This window comes from Balearica regulorum, chromosome 6, assembly GCF_011004875.1.
Source record: "Balearica regulorum gibbericeps isolate bBalReg1 chromosome 6, bBalReg1.pri, whole genome shotgun sequence".
NCBI lineage: Eukaryota > Metazoa > Chordata > Aves > Gruiformes > Gruidae > Balearica > Balearica regulorum.
The window spans coordinates 25,798,699-25,813,522 of NC_046189.1; the positions used below are offsets into that span (position 1 = coordinate 25,798,699).

A 14,824-nucleotide genomic window follows, 5' to 3' on the forward strand; every position below is an offset into this window, starting at 1 on the left:
TCAGACCAGGAGCAATCTGTGCTGGCTGGGGTTTTATTATTTATTAATCCGAACTTACAAAAAACAAACTCGAAACGAAACGAACCAACAAACCCCAAACAGAAGCATTTTCACACCCTGTCAAGGTCAGGATGGAGGGGAGGGAAAAGAAGGTGATGGTTATAAAACAGGACTGTGGGGACAAGGAAAAGGCTGTGCTCTGCCCTTGTTACACAAGGCTGCGGGGGGGAGGGAAGGGAAACGCCATGGGATTTAAGACACTGTTGGCATGACGCCGCAGATGATCAGCAAAATGGGCTACTCAAGGGGGGGCGGCGGGGGGGGGGGAAGAAATCGAGTAGCTGCCCAGGCTTGCCTGCAGCCAAGAGCAGGATCTGCTGCAGCAGAGCCCGGGAGCTCCTCGGCTGCTTCCCAGAGCCCGCCGCGGTCACGCTAACCCCTTGGCACAGGGAAAGCAGGTAAGCGGCTGCTGGTCCAGTTTAATTGTGGTGGGGGCAAGGCAGACGCCAAGGCAGGTTTGAAAGCTGAAATGGATGCAGCTGGCTGGCGGAGATGAGCTGCAGGAGGGGGGAAAGGGAGGGGGGCCAGGACTGAGACGCCTGGCAGGCAGCGGCAGGCCCGGGAGCCAGCATACCTGGTGCCCACGACGGGATCACCGGTCGGCAGCCTGCCAACCACCACAAAGCAGGTTTCCCAACGCCAAGCTCCATCTGATCAACCAGCCAGCAGCCCCGCCGGGCAAGAACTGGGCTGGATGGGAGGCCAGCACACATCAGTCCCCAGCCGCTGGTTAGCTGCAGGAGCATGCTATTTACAGCCCAAGAGCCACAGTCCTGCTGTCTTCTCCTCCCCCAGTGCCCTGGGAAGCAAGCTTACATGTGGGTTCATCACAAGTAATCCACCCCTCCTCTCGGGGCAAGCACTGCGCTGGCCCGGTTCCAGCCACTGCCACTGCGCCAGAGGAAAGGAAGAGAGAAGCTGGCTGTGCCAGCCGGATGCAGAGCCAGGAGCAAGGATGCGCTGGCAGGGAAGAAAGCTGTCCCCAGGCTACCTGCAGCTGAGCAGCAGTCTTAAGAGGGGATACAACAACTGGATCAGCTTTTATTCAGCTCACTCATCTAAACAGATGTGTAAACAAGAAGCGACAAAGAACTGGAGGGACATGGCGTGCGCACCTTGTGTCACGCACCGCTTGGGCGGAGGCTGAGCTAACTGAAGAGCGGACATCCACACTACCTGCCTGGCGGTGGAGGGAGAGATGCCAGCCAAGCCTCCTGGAGAGACAGGGATCTTTACAGATTGGTTTTATTGATTTTTTTTTTTTTTTTTGGAAGCTGTAGTATCAGCATTTGCTGGTGTTGCAATCCCCAGAGGCATGCTGCATTGCTACAGAGCAGCCCTTTGGCTGGGTGGGATGGTCCGACAGGCCAGCAGCCAGCTGGTGTGCCCAGTTTGTTGCGGAAGAGGTCACCTGTTCCTGGTTCTTTGTAAACCTGAGCTGTTTCTTCCTCGGTCCCCCACCTCCCCCAGCAGTCATTGTGGAGGAAGAGGAATGCCCCGTGGGTCAGTGACTTGACCCTCTTGCAGGTTCTTGACGAGCTGAGCCAGCCAGCGCTTCGTGGTGGTGTCATCCTTCAGGACCTGGGCGAAGGTGGTGTCCTTCAGTTGGTCAGGAAGGCACTGCCTGAGAGCTTCACGTGCCCTACATCAAGAGACAAGAAACGGGGCCCAACAAATAAACTCACAGGGGCAAGAGGGGAGCAAAACCCCACCGGGGACACTCCACTCCTTTGTGTGGGGGTCTCCCTTGCAGGGCCAGCCAAGAGAAGCACCGACCGGAAGCGCTGCAGCACGTGGCACTGGGCCAGCCAGCACAGCTCCCATCTCTCACAGTAGACCCCATGAGACAACCCCTGTGCCCTGGTGCCATCAGTGAAGAGTCAACAAACCAAAACACCCACCTGTTTTCCACACCAAGATAAGGCCAACGTAAGAACAGACAAGGAACCCTGACTCTCCCCAAGCAGGCACCGTGGAGAAGAACTGCACTTCCAAGGGAGCGGGAGAAGCCCCTGCCCAAACTCCTAAAATGTTTACCTGGGGTTATCGGAAAGGCGAAGGTAGCAGCGGACAACGTGTTTCAGCAGCCGTGCCGATGGCTCCTTGGAGAGCTGCAGGACCATTTTACCCTGTTTGACAGAGGCCAGTGCCACCAGTTAAAGTCACTGGAAGTACAGCTTTGCAATCAGCAGAGACTGAGAAAGACCATTAAATCACTCACTCTGGCTTCCCATGCATCACAGCCCATTACCTTTCATCTAGATACCCCTGCATGGAGCCTGGCACTCTGCTTGCCAAGATGCCTTTGAAAAGAGCAGCTAGCCATGGCTCAGAAAGGGTTCTCCCAGCAGCCCAGGGAAAGCTTGTCTCACTTCTATTTGCTTTTTACCTCCCCACGACTGCCTACTGGTCCAACTCTCTGACAGATTATAGAGAACTTGGGGTTTCCCCGTAGTGGAGGAACATGAGTATATGCCAAACACTTTGATAAGCCTAGGCTGAGTCACCCTGTGAGGTGTGTTCCCAAGCTCTGCAATGGTCTGTTCTCACCTGCGCTGCCTTCGTTTCAATGCCCTTTTGAAACACTAACAATAGCCTAGGAAGCCATGCCGAAGGACACCACATATAGTAAGATCCACATTCTGGTCTTATCATGCACCCGAGAGTTGTTATTTTCTTTTCCGGCTACATCCCTCACTAAGCCATTACTGAGGAGCAAGACCAGGGCAGATCCCCCTGGCCCAGCCTCTGTTTTTCACACTATGTAGAACTTTGCACATGGTTGCACCTTTGAATGCACCCAGCCTAGCAAACAGCGTGGACGCCTTCACACGCCTGCTTTGAAGGAGTTTAACAGTCTGCTTCCTCATGTTTAGGAGCCAGAGTTGCCCAACAAGTTGTTTTTTTTTCCCTGTAAAACTACATTGGCTAGCACTAACCATTTTCCTCATCAGCCAAATTCACCTGTATTGGGATATTCAGGCAGTTAGCAGGGCCCCCTCATCTGCCCTTTTGCGAGCTTCCTGTTCTCAGCAATTCCCCAGGATACCAATATTTCTTCAAAATACAGAACAGGTTGGAGAGCTCCTCAGACAGCTCCTAGATAGCAATTACAAACCTGCTCTTTTAAAAGCACCTAATACTTGCATAACACCCTACTCCGTTATCAGCAGACAAGGAAGTGAATCAAATCATCACCCTCATGAGACAGGAGTACACTATCCCAGTATTTGAAACAGAGAACAGAAATGTCTATGAACATTTTCATCTTTCTCTGTAGCATTATGGAATATTAATCACATCAGTGCTTCACCCGCTGGTGGGGGTCATACCACACCTAGGATTTCTTCCATGCTAATGCAGCTTTACATGCCCACATCCTTCCATGTTCATACCCTTCCTCACCACAGTTTCTTCCTTGATCTCCTTCCCTCCCCTACGCCAGGGTTTCTAACTGCGTCCTTCACTTTGCCCCCGAGCCAGACGTACTTTCATCAAAGCCAATCCTTCTTCTTGAATGCAAAAATCGCGTCACATTGGATATTATGGACATCAGCTCACAATCATTCATATTTTGCTGTTTGCGGGCAAATCAGGAGGAAACATTTTTTTTTTACGTTTGGGAAAACAGACAAATAAATAAATATTCCCAATGAAAGCATCAACAGTGAGACACAGAATAGCACCACAAAGTGCTTTACTTAATGCTATATTTTCCTCTCCTGAGACTGCTCTTTAAGAACAAAATAAACACACACACACAAAAGCAGGACAACAGCTATTCCAGGGCAGACATATTCCCCTCAATGAGCTCAAAGATAGTAAAGCTAAAGCTGGGGCTATTACTCCCGGAATGAACAAATGATGAGTACTTGAACTTGCTCTGTGTGTTCCAACACAAGAACTAGAGTTGTAAGAAGCAGCTAGCAGGAGCCAGGTTCAAAAAGGAAAAAAAAAAAAAAAAAGAGGTTGGCTTTCCAGGCAACGAACAGGAAACCCGTGAAACTCCTTGCTATGGGACACTGGACGCAAAAAGCTTCCATGGGCTCAAGGTGAGGACAAGAGACAAACACTGGGGGCTGCTGCATAGAAAACCCACAACTGGCCCCAGAAATCCAAAGCTGAAAGTAGCTGGCAGCTAGGAGGCAGTTATGAGGGCAAGTATCATGTATGCTTGCCCTGCTCTTACTCCTTCACTCAACCTGCTGCTCTTCAACCTGTGGGTTAAGAGATGGGAAATGGATCCATGGTCTGAGCTGTGTGATCGTTCTTACATAAAATTAAATCAATTCATATCCAACCAACAACCCCAAAAACTCTCTTTCTTCTCTGGAGATGTTTACCTGGTTTATCTTGGGGACTTACAACTAATACCAGTTCTCTTGACTTGCAAAACAGAGATATACAAAGGAAACATGCAGAAGCAGAGCTGCAGTAAGCCCAAGAATAATTTGCCTCTCTCATCCTGTGCCCCAGCTAGAGAGCAGTAAAGTAGCTGGCAAAGAAGCTGGCTGCTAAAGCGTAATGTTTTGTTTTTTTTAAAGAGAGGAAACAAATAATCTTACCAGTATCATGGCAACATGAGAAAACCGCTCATAAGTCTGACAGATATATGCCAGCCCTGTGTCATCCAGGAGGATTTTCTGAAGAATAAATGTAGCAACCTAGAATGGGGAAAAAGCAGTAAAGAAAGCGCATAAACAACTTATCTATCCTGAAAAGAAACAGGCTTTGTGCTGTGCTCTTTTCAAGGCAGTCCCAGAGCTGAAAGGCCTTTCAGAAGGCAGCAAATGCTTTACTCGGTGAAAGTGTAAAGCCAAAAGAAAATGCAGGACACCACACAATGCTTAGCATCTCTGGATAAAGAAAAGAGATGGACACAAAGCATTGTGTACAAGACAACTGGATGCAGGTTGCATAAGACAGCTACTGCCGGGCCACTCAGGACAGCCTCAGGATTATGGCCACACTACTCTGGTCACAAAGAAAGAAGCAGGAGAAGAATCTGTCCCTTGCCCCTGCCATCCAGACGACAAGCTGATTTTGGTTTTCATCTTAAGCATTACCGATTCATCATGAGATATGTGACTTTCTGGAAGAACCTCAGCCAGCTGTGTCAGCGGGCTTCACTAGAGAAGCACACATGGACTAAAACCTGTGACCAGCCTACCCGGGTCATCAGACCAAACTGACCATGGATCTGAACTCATAGGGGAAAGCAGCCCCTGATCAGAGGGCGCAACAAACTGGTCCAGTGCAGCAAACATTCCCATAACCACCACTAACAGCTGCTGCCCAACCTCTGCACTGCGCAGCTACGGCATTTCTTTTCTCAAGCTAAGAAAAGTTGACCTAGCTCTGCCTTGAAAGTTACTCTGCAGTGCTGCAAAGGAGGGAACAGGTATTGAGAGCAGCAAGATCTTTCCCAGCAAACAAACTCAGGAACTCCAGCTTCATTTGGTGGTTTTAGTTTGTTTTTTTGAGGAGGTAAAAACTCCACCCAGAGTCTGCAGGTTACTGGCTGCCTGGTCAGTCAGAGATAAACAACAAGAAGTCTTAATTAAGACAAAAAGAGTAGGTACCGTTTTGGAGAGTTCACTGCCAGACTCCATAATGCGTAAGCACAGGGGGATAATTTCTGTTGTCAATAAGAAATTTATCACTTCTTGCTCATCAGTTTTCACCAAGGCCCCTTGAAGGAAAAACAAAAACCAAAATCAATAAATGATGAATTGTTTAAAAAAAAAAAATCTCACCTTCCAAAGAGGGCCTGTACTGCGTCCTCCCCAGGAATCATTAGCTCTGAATGGCAGGCAAAGCAACTGCCGTTCTAAATATGTTGCAGCACATGGCTGGAGAAGAAATCGTTTTGGCAACATAAAAGTAATCATGCTGGGTTTGAGGGTGGTTTGTTTTTCAGAAAGGGGATGCAGTCTTGGCTTTTGCCCAGTTTCACCACAAATACAAGAGGAGCATGCCACGCAACAGCAACCTCTGGCAAGAAGAAATGCGTTTCAAGAGCCTCTTACTTTATGCATTGAGAGAGAAATGTTTTGGGCAGAAAAAAGAAAAAGGAAAAAAACCCCAGGATAACAGCAAGACAGGGCAAACATGCCCAAGTCAATCAATGACAAAAACTGAAGGAAAGCCCAGTCTGTACCCACCCATCCCAGTCTCCAGCTGGCTGGGCTGAGGGTGAAGGCACAACAAGACCACAGGTGCTTGTACTCACAGAAAACACATTTTTGGCAATGCACCCAGATTCCAGGAATTTCTTATTAGGGAAAAGACCATGTCCTACACATGAAGAGGAACCTGCCTCCACAATCGATGGAAAACAAGTAGCTCCTCCTGTTAATACTCAGAACATCCAGGTAAAACAGACCTGTGATTTTGTTCACGCAGGTCTCTATAACCAAAGCGTGAACTGCATCTAACTCAAGAGGAAACCAGTGCTCCAGCATTAGTCTGGCTGCTTACCAATCACTCCGAGGCTCGTGAGCCGCAGGTACTCAAATGGACGTGTCTTGCTAACTGTGTGCAAGAAGGGGTACAGGAAAAGAGGGATGTGAGCTGCCAGAAAAGCTGACCTGTAGGAAAGGGAGAACGCCCAACGTGAGAGACAAGGAAAATCAAGTGAGTACACGATCCAATGTTACCATGCACAGCCTCAGACTACTCCTGACACCACTGCTGCTGCTCCTCAAAAGTGGGTAAGTTTGTTCTCTGATGGAAGGGCATGAAGTAAATTCTGCACTGGGCACAGCACAAAACCTAACACCTAAGCCGCCAGTTACCTGCGTCACCGCTTCCAGCTGACCAGGAACAGAGCACATCCTGTTGTATTTATTACCTGCCATCCAGACCCTCTGCTTTGTACATTCACTGTTGCATTTCACCTTGCAGGCTCCCACAGTCAGGGACAGCCAGACACAACACATGTGCAAAGCCTCTGCACGACAGAAATCCAGGCTGGCTCATCTCTAGGCATTACCACAGTTTAAATGTGCACAGCCACCTTTCCCCAAGAGGCCCCACACTGCCTTCTGACAATGGTGAAAAATACAGACATCAGGGAGAAACCTGGAGATTGCTTTGCTAGCAGGGGAAAGCTCTCTTGAATGATCCTTCTCTGTTTTCAGTTTTCAACTTTAAATGTGAAGGTATATGGTGTAAAGCTACCCTATTTCTTTGGATGTCATCTCATGGAGGGTTGCTGTTTAACATTGTTTTTCAGCTGCTGCAAAGTAACTTCAGCTACACAGCACTTACTTCTCAGCAGGAATGGAAACATGAGATCGTGAATCTCTAGGTAGTTTTCTTCTGAGTTTTAGATACTGATTTTGGTTGAACCAACATCACCTTTTCCCCTGCTGACATGTCCTGGACACAGATTAAGAAAAACTGAAGTCAGGCGCTGGCTGAGGACTCCAGACATGGCTCTCCTATTGTTCCCTTGCATATGGGAAGGACAGTGCTGCTCATTCCACCCTTTAGACAGCTGATCTAAATAACTGTACGCTGCTGGTCTAAGTAACTGTAAGCTCATTAAAACACAGATCCCGCACACAACACTCAGCACAAAGGCACCCTTATCTCTGGCTGAGCTCCCAAGAGCTGCCACAATCCAGTGTTTCAAGAATTTGCAGGATCTCAGGATGATTCAGGGAACACAATGCATTTAGGACCACCACAAAGCTGCTGTTCTGCTAATCCACGCAAACAAGTGAAAGCAGCAGGCAGCTGCCTATCTTCCAGCTCTGTCCTCTGTTCCACTTCTCTTGGTAAAAAACAAGGAGCTTACGTGCTTCTGGAGTCAAACAGGCTGAGCTGTCAACATCAACACCTCAGAAAACTTGAACACTTGGAAACACTTACCTTGTTTCAGGATGTGATGCAACACACTGTAGTAGAGCCAAAGCATTGCAGACTCTGTTGGACTGATGGGCTGTCAAAGTTGGAGGGTTGATTGATGGATAAATATTTACAATTTCCTAAAAATTAACAGATTAAGAAAAGTTAAAGGGGAAAAACATCAGCAAGTCGCACCAAAGCACTTGCCCAGCAATGAACTATGGTGACAGGAGATGGCAGCCTGCCTTCACAAGCATCACTTTGAAGTTACATGGCAGCCACCACGCTGCCCGGGCAAGGGCAGAGCTGGGTCAGAGTCAATTTGACAAGGAGTCACAGGGATGCAGTTGAACTTTAATTTCAGTAAAAGAGAGTTCCTTTGATTTCCTGGCTCTTTGCTAGCATAAGGACTGCTTTCTTTCGAACTTTCAGAGCGAAGAGGAGTGTTGTTCCTCTGCCCAGAGACAGAGCACACCCACACTATTCATACTGTAGCTCCTGGTATTCTTCTAACTCAATGCAGGGGAAACAGCTGAGGATGAGAAATCAGATTCAGAAATCTGCCTGCTTCCAAGTATAGCTCCCTTCTAATTTTCTTCGCTTGTTTCAGGGCCACTCTGAAAACAGTTTGACATTGTCAATCCTGCACTCTTTCTTTCTTCGAAAGAAATAACTAGATTTGGCACTGAGAGTGAGCCAGTCATCAGCTGTAGAGCAGTTTGCCCAGAGATAAGCTGAGCCACTCAGTTTGACATGAAATGCAGATACTTTCCCTTGCAAGGATCTCTGGAGTAGTGAGCAGCATTCCTACACTGCCCTTCCCATGGGCTCTCTGCAAGGGCAACCTTCTGACCAGGAAGTGCTCAAGCTTGTAAAAAAGAAAAATCAAGCCAGAGATCTTAGGAGTAAGACTGTTGTGGTTCTGCTATGATACTGTACGAAAATAAACAGAATGTGATCTATAGGGAGCTAGCTCATACACCCAAGAACTTGCCTGTTCCCCTTCCAACTATGTAAGCTGTCTAATAAGAAATCTTAGCCTCTGCACACATCGCTTTGCTAGTGATGATTAATAACAAACACTAGAAATGGGCTTCCTACATCTGCTCCCTTCTGCCCATGATCCAGCATACATCGCAGTCCCAGAACGGTGATAAGGGACCCCACTAGTGCCTCCCCAGATCTGCCCCACGGACGCACCAGCTCTGCAATGTGCTGGTACTGCACCACAGAATAAAGATGCTGCCAGTCCTACCCACCTGAAGGAGCGCTGCGATCGTGCCAAACGAGTGCCACAGCATCGGGGCAAGGTCAGGCACAGACTCGCGCTTCTTGCTCAGCTCCAGCAGCGCATTCTCCCGTGTCTCGGGGCTGGACAGCTCATTGATCCATTGGTAGATCTTTTCACGGTCGACCTGAGCCAGTGCTGTTGGCACAGGCTGGGAGGGAGACAGAAAAACTTCAGTCCAAACATTTTATCCAAGTCTCACCCAAACCCTTCCCACAACCTGGCAGATAAGCAAAAAAGTGCTCAAGAGACTCCTGATTGGGGGGAGAGAGTAACTAAAGCTGCATTAAGATGCTCTGGATACGGATCCCTTCCTTAGGTGAAATAGTAAGACCAATCTATCTGAAACGCAAAGGTTTTACTTTCTGGCCTGACTCACTAGGGCAGTCTCTCTTAATCCGCTTGTCAAGTAGTACCTTGTAACTTCATTCGGCAGTGTAAGAGCACCATGCTGCTGCCTGTCTGTGCCAGCAGAGCTTCCGGGAAGGTCACACATACTTTAGCCGGTTATCATTTGCTCCACCTGCATTTAGCATGCATTCATTTCATGCTTTGAGTGCAAGCTTCCACAAATTCAAAGTTATGCAGACGTTACCTTTTTCCCTCCAAAAACATCCATGACATTGGAGCCTGCCAATGGGATTCACCCAACATACATGAGAAAAATATTCATACAAATACTAGAAAAATTCTCACTACTCCAACATCATCATGACACCATCCACAGCCAGTAACACCTGCTGTTAGAGACATCTCATATTCACCCCAAGTATCTTTTTACATGCATGCAGCTAAAAGGGAATTTTTCAACACTGATTTGTGCAAAAATTCTTGTTCAAAATAAACCCAGAGAAGAGTAGATCTGTATTCATATAGACACACTTTCTACTACTCGGGGGAAATGCAGGATTTCTCTTCTGCCATTCTTAGAATATCAGGGAAAGAAGAGCATCAAGGCCAACAAGTTTTCAAGCAAAAAAAAGATGGCGGGCTGGGAAGGAAAGGAAGAGAAACAGGGACTATGGAATCGTAGCATAGTTTCTGTGGAAAGGGCAAGGAACAAGACTTCCAATGGAAGTTTGTCTCATGCCTCTGTTGGCACAGCAAGCACTCAAGGTGTAAACAAGTGCTCAGCAGGCTTCCTCAAGAGACAGTTTGGGGATTCAGATGCAAAATTTTGAGAGAGACAAATGCAGGCATTAAAATCCCCTGCGTGAACACTTCCAAAAGCCAGTTTAGAATCTATTCAAACATTCTGCTGCAGTGTTTACTATTCAAGTAAAGCACAATCCTGTTTGTATACTCCTGCTCCTGAGTTAGCCTGCATGCAACTAGCTCAGCATCCCCACGTGTACGGCAATCACAGCTGGGAGCAGAGAACAGACTGTGGGGTTTGGGTTTTTTTTGTTGGTTTTTTTTTTTTTTTTTAAGCCCAGACTGAAACTCTTCATGTGCTTACCACAACAGATGTGAGCACTGCCTGTACTGCACTGACAGCAATGCTACTACTAAGCAACTCATCACTGAGGCACTGACGAGAATTCAAAGGAGTTCAGGAACTGAAAGTGGCTGGAAACAAACCCGAAACCATATGCCAGAGGCAGGCACCCAAAACCGCAGGAGGGACAAAGGGAGACTTTGTAACCTTTCACAGATAAGTCCAGAGCTTTCTGTCTCTATTTCTGCAAAAGTTTCCCTCCTTCATTCATCCACATATTATATCCATAGTCAAGTTCAAAGAGATTCTTCCCCACCTGTGGGATTTCTCTCTCCCCCAGCCACTTCCAATCATATTATTTAACTTAAATGTCTATATATAAGCCAACATGCTGTTATCAATCCCTATACTCTGCGGCTCAAATACCTTAGCTGTTCATCTTTTCTCCTATCTTTTTTTCCTCTTGTCTACTCAATTTTATTTTATTTTTCCAGAATCTTACACTAAATTAGTAACCCTGACAAATTTATTGTGTTCTTACAGCTGAGAGTGCAATTCCATTGGGAACTCCTACACTGGTGCTCAGAAAGACAGGGATAACGAACAGAGCTCATTTGTTTTAATTTGGGATGGTAGAGCGACAAGCAGTGTAGCAATAATATTGTTATAACTGTGTTATCTAAAGCTTCCATCTATTTTTCTAGACTCACTTTCTAAGTGAGTTTCAGTTCCTGTAAGCTTAAATAGATTGACCCTTTAAAAGCACAATCATGTGCTTGTGATCCCTAGAGAACACTAAGTAGATTTTCCACACAATTGAGCTTATGATGTCCAATATCTGTCTTAGCCAGCACCAACTGCTTTTCACAGGCTCTGCAGTTGCTCCTCTCATTTGAGTTTTAATTGAAAGACATTTTTTCCTAATTTCCTACTTTACTGTTGTTCCCACTTCTCCCTCTAAAACCAAAAATTCTGGGGAACTCCGAGGGCTACATACAAATCCTGCAAGCTCAGAGACAGAACCCAGCGAGGCAGACTTACTCTGGCACACAGGGAAAGCAAAATTTACCACCAGTATCCCAACACAGCACAAACTAGCCACCTCTGCATCACGAAAGGTCTTGTAACACCTTCCTCAAGAGAAACGGCATTACCTGAAACATCCATGCCCAATTACATCTCCAACAATCACATAACAAACTGGATTTAGGCAACTGGCTTTCTAATTGAGCAGTTGCTGCTAGGCACACTGGTAAAAGTACTGGTCAACCAAAGCAGAGTAGTGACTAACTGGATACACATGCTTTTTAAACTATTTTGATAGATCACCAACTCAAAAATACCAAAATGAACTTTGAACTTCAATAGCAGTGAATTAGCTGGCTTGCATTTGGCTTTCAACGCCTTACTGCTAGTTACAGCTACACTTATTGTTTTTAGCCTGTTCACGAGCCTCTAGCACATTACGCTGTCTTCAGGTCTGAAATCGAAGTGTCAGCTCTGCCACCAGTATCATTGTATAAAGACCCCTGCTCTGGTGTATGACAGTGTTCGCAACACCCAAAGGTATTCCTGACCCAATCCATGACCCTACTAAGAGGTAACATTATTTACCACAGCTCCCAAGCACATCTCCAGAGTTAAACACCCTTCCCTGTCACCTTTAGTCTAAGCATACTAACTGACTGTGGTAGGAAACACCTCAATACAGAAACAGCAGGTGGTATGAATTATGTATAGATTAAATATACATTCAAATGAGTCCTAAAATAAAGTTGACTTCTATTCCTGAAACAGATTATTTTGTTAAAACTGTCTTTAAAAAATCCTTTTATAAAGAGGTGACTAGAACACAGAGAGGGAATTAATGGGAGATACAACAGTCCCTCATGCATTTCAACAAGTACTCAGGAATTACATTGCTACAAAAATGTAAGTGCTGATTAAAAGAGTTCATTATGATCTTGCACACCCTTCTATGCTCTGGAAAGTGTCACTTTAAATCAGAAGTATTTGCCCACATTCCAAGAACCAATTTAAAGTCACAAGCACTTAAAGTGGGAAGACTTAAAAAGTTCTCTCAGCTCCTGCTCGTAAGTACTTTACTCACTCTTGTCCACTTGTTAGTCCAAGCAGACCCCTGGCCTTGCAATACACCTCCCAAACGCAATACACGCCACAGACTCAATCAACTCTAGGAAGTCTTATACACTCAATGAACTTGCATTTGGAGAAGTGAAAACCAAAATACAAGCCCGCTCAGATGGGACACATCACTAAAACTCAACTCCCACTTTGGAACCCAACCAGGGCAAGGTACTGGCCTGACCAGGCAACCCATCCTGCTGCAGCAGCTTCCTGAGGGGCAGGAGGACAAGCACCAACTACAGACAGCACTGCAGGGTATTGGGGGAAAGGGGGAAGAAGGAACAGGCAGTCTCCGCCTTTCCTCCCCTTGCCTGCCTCCCTGAGGAACTTTTAGCTATCTTCTCTTTCCCACTGCACTCAGGGCCAGAAGTAAAAGAGCTCCCCAGAGGACAGAGTAGGTGGCTGGGCATGCAGGAGGCATCCAGGCGCAGGGAGGGAGCGCAGCAGGCAAGAGGAGGGAAGGAGGGAAAACCTACATGATACACACAGGGCAAAGGCGCACAGCCGGGACACCCAGCAGGGAAGGCCTCCTGGCCGCCGGGAGAGCCACCCCGTCCGCATGAGCACCTCAGCAAGGCGCGGCCGCCCCGGGGAGGCACAGAGGAGTCCCCAGGAGAGCAGCTGGGGTAAGAAACGGCTCACTCAGCGCCTCCCAGCCACCAAAGGGATCCCGCCGCCCCTGCCGGTCACCGGGGCGCTGAGGGGACGGAGCTCACGAGGGCTTCGCCACCCCACGGCCCAAAGCCCTCCCGCCGCGAGCAGCCGAGGGGAAACGTCCCCTCACAGCTACGAGCGGCCGCGCCCCCCCACGGCCCCATTCCCCACGCGGCCTGCGCAACGGGGTCCCGTCCCCAGCCCCGTCCCGCCGGGGCACGGAGCCGCGCCTCACCGCAGCCGTGGCCAAGCTGTGCATGGTGGGAGCGGTGCCGGTGCTGCCGCAGGGCCCGGCTCAGTAGGCCGCGGCCGCCGCCATAGACGCAGGCCCACCCCGACCTCTCACCCCGCCGCGCGCCCGCCCGCCCGCGTGCCGCGAGGGAAGCTGGGACAGGGGCGGGTCGAAGAGGTGAAGGCTAGGCGCATGCGCACGGGAGCCGGCGGGGCGGTGCTGGGAGGGGGGTCAGGCGGGCAGCCTCGGCGCATGCGCACGGGTGGGCGGGTGGTCGCGGGGTGCGCCGGGAAGGGCGCCGCCGTGCTGACGTAAGCGGGCGCGCGCGTGCGTGCGTCGCGCGGCGTCTCGCGCTGCTGGCCGGTTCCCGCCATCGGCTGCCGCCTCCCCTTCCCCCTCCCCCCGGGCCTCAGCCCGCCCAGCGGCGCCGGGGACGCGCCGGGACGCAGGTACCGGGGCTCGCCGCCCCCACCCCATTCTACCTCTCCTCCTCCCACCCCCCCCCCCCCGCGGCGCCCGGCCGGGTGATACCCCCCCCCCCCCCCCCCCCCGCGCAGCGCGGCGCCTCCCCTCACAGCAGCCCGGCCCGGGGCGGCCATGGAACGGCGGGGCGGGAGGCGCTGCCCTCGCACCCGTCTCCCTGTCCAGGCGAGCGGCGGGGCCGTGGAGCCCTGCCTAGGGCCGGTGGGGAGAGAGCGGGACCGCCACCGGGCCGGACTGGGAGCGGCGGCGGCTCCTGAGTGCGGGCAGCCGGGGGGGACCCTCCTCGGCGGCGCCTCCCGGGCTGCGCGCAGGGGCCGCTTCATTCATTTCTTCTAATTTTTATTTAAAATACTCCCCTCCGTGCTGACCGGGAGCCCGCGGCCGTCAGCCGGGGGCTGTTTTTCGTGCCGCTGGGCCGGTGGCTCTCCCGTGCGGAGTGCTGGCGGGGAGCCGGCAGCGCAGGGGGCCACCGCCGCCCCGGGGACCCCCGGCCGGGCCCCTCCAGGTGACCGTGGCTCATATCCCGGCAGAAACGAGTTCGTTTGCCCTCTTAGGTTTCCTTCAAAACTTTGGTTTCCACCTCTTGTCGACGTTCCTCAGGCACTTTTTTTTTTTGTGTCCTTAAATCTGTTGAAGTTGCCTTAAGGATTTGCAAGAACTTCTGTGT

The 14,824-nt window shown here is 49.6% G+C and overlaps 2 protein-coding genes across 3 annotated transcripts in view; one reads left to right on the forward strand and one right to left on the reverse strand.

The window, feature by feature from the left end:
* Window positions 1–19: 19 nt before the first annotated feature.
* On the reverse strand, window positions 20–13,840 carry CNOT9 (CCR4-NOT transcription complex subunit 9). Of its 2 annotated transcripts, none has more exons than XM_075756939.1 (8): window positions 13,678–13,840; window positions 9,174–9,353; window positions 7,939–8,054; window positions 6,541–6,650; window positions 5,643–5,752; window positions 4,626–4,724; window positions 2,098–2,189; window positions 20–1,702 (listed from the first exon to the last, which is right to left on the reverse strand). In XM_075756939.1, exons 1-8 carry the CDS (start codon window positions 13,699–13,701, stop codon window positions 1,534–1,536), a joined length of 900 nt encoding a protein of 299 aa, XP_075613054.1. In that variant the 5' UTR covers window positions 13,702–13,840; the 3' UTR covers window positions 20–1,533. The 2 variants fall into 2 exon arrangements, with proteins under 2 accessions (XP_075613054.1, XP_075613053.1); XM_075756938.1 differs by having other exon boundaries at window positions 20–1,708.
* A 156-nt stretch (window positions 13,841–13,996) lies between these two features.
* USP37 (ubiquitin specific peptidase 37) overlaps window positions 13,997–14,824 on the forward strand; it is a 37,984-nt gene continuing 37,156 nt past the window's right edge. The window contains exon 1 of the mRNA XM_075756940.1: window positions 13,997–14,125. The gene's annotated coding sequence lies outside the window, so the exon portion shown is untranslated. The remainder of the gene's footprint in view (window positions 14,126–14,824) is intronic.